This window comes from Perca fluviatilis, chromosome 7 (genome assembly GCF_010015445.1).
Source record: "Perca fluviatilis chromosome 7, GENO_Pfluv_1.0, whole genome shotgun sequence".
Lineage (NCBI taxonomy): Eukaryota > Metazoa > Chordata > Actinopteri > Perciformes > Percidae > Perca > Perca fluviatilis.
In genome coordinates this window covers 29,125,930-29,129,436 of record NC_053118.1, presented here as the reverse complement: position 1 = coordinate 29,129,436, position 3,507 = coordinate 29,125,930, and the positions used below count along the sequence as shown (strand labels likewise).

The 3,507-nt window shown below is 35.2% G+C and overlaps 1 protein-coding gene across 1 annotated transcript in view; it reads left to right on the top strand.

Annotated features, from left to right (window-relative positions):
- glrx3 (glutaredoxin 3) overlaps positions 1–844 on the top strand; it is a 1,688-nt gene extending 844 nt beyond the window's left edge. The window contains exon 1 of the mRNA XM_039805345.1: positions 1–844. This exon is cut by the window's left edge and continues 844 nt beyond it. Within this exon, the coding sequence (XP_039661279.1) occupies positions 1–160 (160 nt within the window). The 3' untranslated portion in view covers positions 161–844.
- Positions 845–3,507: the final 2,663 nt, after the last annotated feature.

The window sequence follows — 3,507 nt, the reverse complement described above, 5'->3', positions numbered from 1 at the left end:
TCTGCAGGATGAAGAGGTGCGTCAGGGGCTCAAGACCTATTCCAACTGGCCAACCTACCCCCAGCTCTACGTGAAAGGAGACCTGATCGGTGGTTTGGACATACTCAAGGAGCTAAAGGAGAGTGGAGACCTAGTATCAGTGCTGAAGGGGGAGTCTTAAAGTGGATTTGCTATGCCATCAGAGAGGGGAAACAAAAAGCCACTGCACATGCCCAGATCGGCTTTGTGTCACTGTTGTAACAGTACATGTGGACCAGGAAGTGAATTAAACAATTTATGAAGAGAAATATTAGAATAATCAAATTGTTTCGCATATACCCAAACTGTTGTAGCATTCGGATGCATTCACATTCTACTTAAAGTAAAAAAAAAAATGAAACTGCAGTTAATGAGAATTTGCTTTTAGTTTTCATTCTGAAGTTTTGCTCATAGTAATTATTGAAAATGCATTAAGAAACAAGAAATGTTTCAAGTGAAAGTAAAGCGATCCCTGTTGTTGGTATACTTTTATAAATCCCTGTCTGACTCTAAGAAAATACACAGAAAACAGCAGACTTTTGTTCATGTTATCTGGTGTCTGCATTTTTGTGTGTTACATTCGTCCTCTTCCAGTATTCACAGCCTCACACTTCGGAACATGTTTATAGTTAGTGAAACATTACTTATCCACCCTCAAACTTTCCATGTCATCCTGTCCACAGTTTCTTAGCCTGAAAGACAAAATAACTATTAAACTTTATCCAATAATCACTCTGGTTTAAATATCTTAGAACTAAGTCTAGGTGGCACTTACTAATTCGTTGTTCATCAATAACGTGATTAAACAATTAAAAAAAAAACTTAAGATTTGGTGTTGTTTTTTGGTGCTACTTTCATTAACTAGCTAAGGTGTGTGAACTATCACTGTGTAGAGTCAGTGGGCAACTAAACAAATTACATTTTCAAAAACGGAAATACAACAAGGCCTTTAACCTAATATGTAAGAGGGAAAGTTGTTGATTTTATGTTGCATTGACTTTGCTGTCTGTGACATATATATATATATATATATATATATATATATATATATATATATATATATATATATATATATATATATATATATATATATATAGGCCAAAAGTTTGGACACACCTTCTCATTCAATGTGTTTCTTTATTTTCATGACTATTTACATTGTAGATTCTCACTGAAGGCATCAAAACTATGAATGAACACATATGGAATTATGTACTTAACAAAAAAGTATGAAATAACTGAAAACATGTCTTATATTTTAGATTCTTCAAAGTAGCCACCCTTTGCTTTTCTTGATAGCGCTGCAAACCCTTGGTGTTCTCTCAATGAGCTTCATGAGGTAGTCACCTGAAATGGTTTTCACTTCACAGGTGTGCTTTGTCAGGGTTAATTAGTGGAATTCTTTCCCTTATTAATAAAAAGCAAAGGGTGGCTACTTTGAAAAATCTAAAATATAAGACATGTTTTCAGTTATTTCACACTTTTTTTGTTAAGTACATAATTCCATATGTGTTCATTCATAGTTTTGATGCCTTCAGTGAGAATCTACAATGTAAATAGTCATGAAAATAAAAAGGAAATGCATTGAATGAGAAGGTGTGTCCAAACTTTGGCCTGTAATTGTATGTATATTGTGTGTGTATATATATATATATATATATATATATATATATATATATATATATATATATATATATATATATATATATATATCATAATCATAAGCATAGGGGAACAGATTGCAATGAAACAGAAATCTAATATAATAATATGATTTTACACTGCATCAAATGCACAATCTGTGTCTATAATGTAGATCCCCATCAAGTTAACAAAAACATTTGGAGGTGTGATTCATTTGGATAAAATCCTCTCAGTGGGTCTGATGTAGGAAGCTCTTGACATTTCTGTGTTCTGGAGAAGTTTCTACATGTGTAACGTGTGCAGACAAGCTTGCTGTTTGACTCCACCTGGTGGAAGTACCTGCATAACCTGATCTCAGACTATAAATTCACCTCATGTTAACATATTTTAGATCTAAAATTTTAAATCGATTAATCAGACGATCAAAACTAAATTAATCTGCAACTGTTTTGATATATGATTATTAATCCAAGGAATTTTATGGCAAAAACAAATGCAAAAATAAACTGGTTTCATGTTCTCTAATGTGAATATGTGTAAATGTCTTTGGACTTGGCTCAGACAGGGCTGGACTGGCCATCTGGCATACCGGGCATTTTCCCGGTGGGCCGACGGACTTTTGGGCCGAACCGCCGATATAAATAGGCCTTTTTTGAATTTTTTGGCCGGGCCGGCCCTTAAAGAACTCAATGCGGCCCATTGGTTAATTTTCTTTATTGGCACTGGCCTGACCCAATCAAATCCAGGAACCCCCTTCCCCATTCCGGGCCGCAAATTTACGAATCCCACTATGGCCACGCCTCCCGGCCCTGAGACACGAAGCTGTAATATTATGCTGGAAGTTTAGCATTCACGTTAAAATGGACAAATGACCACCAAAGTGCAAGGGAGGTGCAGAGAAATTACAGGAGAAAAAGATTAAGAATCTACAGGCGGATTCCTCAAAAATTTCGTCATAACGATAACAAGCAGTTTGGCTGTAACATTAAAGTTAGTGGCTGTCAGGTAACCTGTTTAAGCTTACATTGAAAATGCTGGCTGTTAGCCTGTTGGCTAGCTGAAAAGTCTGTGGGATCTATAAAATCAGTGTTGATACAAGCATCAGTGTTCCTTGAATAGCTTAATTAGCTTCTCTTGCATTGGTGCTCTTTTCCAGGGCATATACTGTACTACTTTCAGCTTTATTGTAGCTTTTGGGAAGGGTTATAGTTATGGTTATAGTATTTAGCAGACACTTATGTCCAAAGTGACAAAATATGAATCTTACAATAGTTAAAAATAGTTAAAAATTAACAGTAAACTGTTTTTAAAGTTGCTAAGCCAATATTAAGCAAAATAGTAATAATATCAATAATGACAATACAATATCAATAATAAAAACTAATAAAAATACCATAAATATACAAATCATAACTCTAAGAATGAATGAATTATTTAAGTGTAAGACCAACAGATAAGTCTTGACACCCCTCTTGAAGGATCCAAAACGATCACATGAACGCTGAACACTAGGCAACTCATATCATAGCATGCACGCATATTTTAAGAGGACTGTCTGCAGGGAATGTGTCTGACCAATCACGGTGGGTGTGGGCCGCCTTGGCCAAAAATGCCAGGGCCAATTTTTTGTCCCAGTCCAGCCCTGGGCTCAGACATTACCAGCAATTTAAGTATGTCAACTTGAACTTGAGTTTCGTAAAATTGTGATTGGCATGACTTACCTGGCTAACATTTTATGTACCAAAAAATGTAATGATCAACAGAAAATAATCAACATATTGTGTCAGCAATTATGTTGTTTAACCTGATAAAAACAGACAAACACTAGTGTATGATGATAACAAG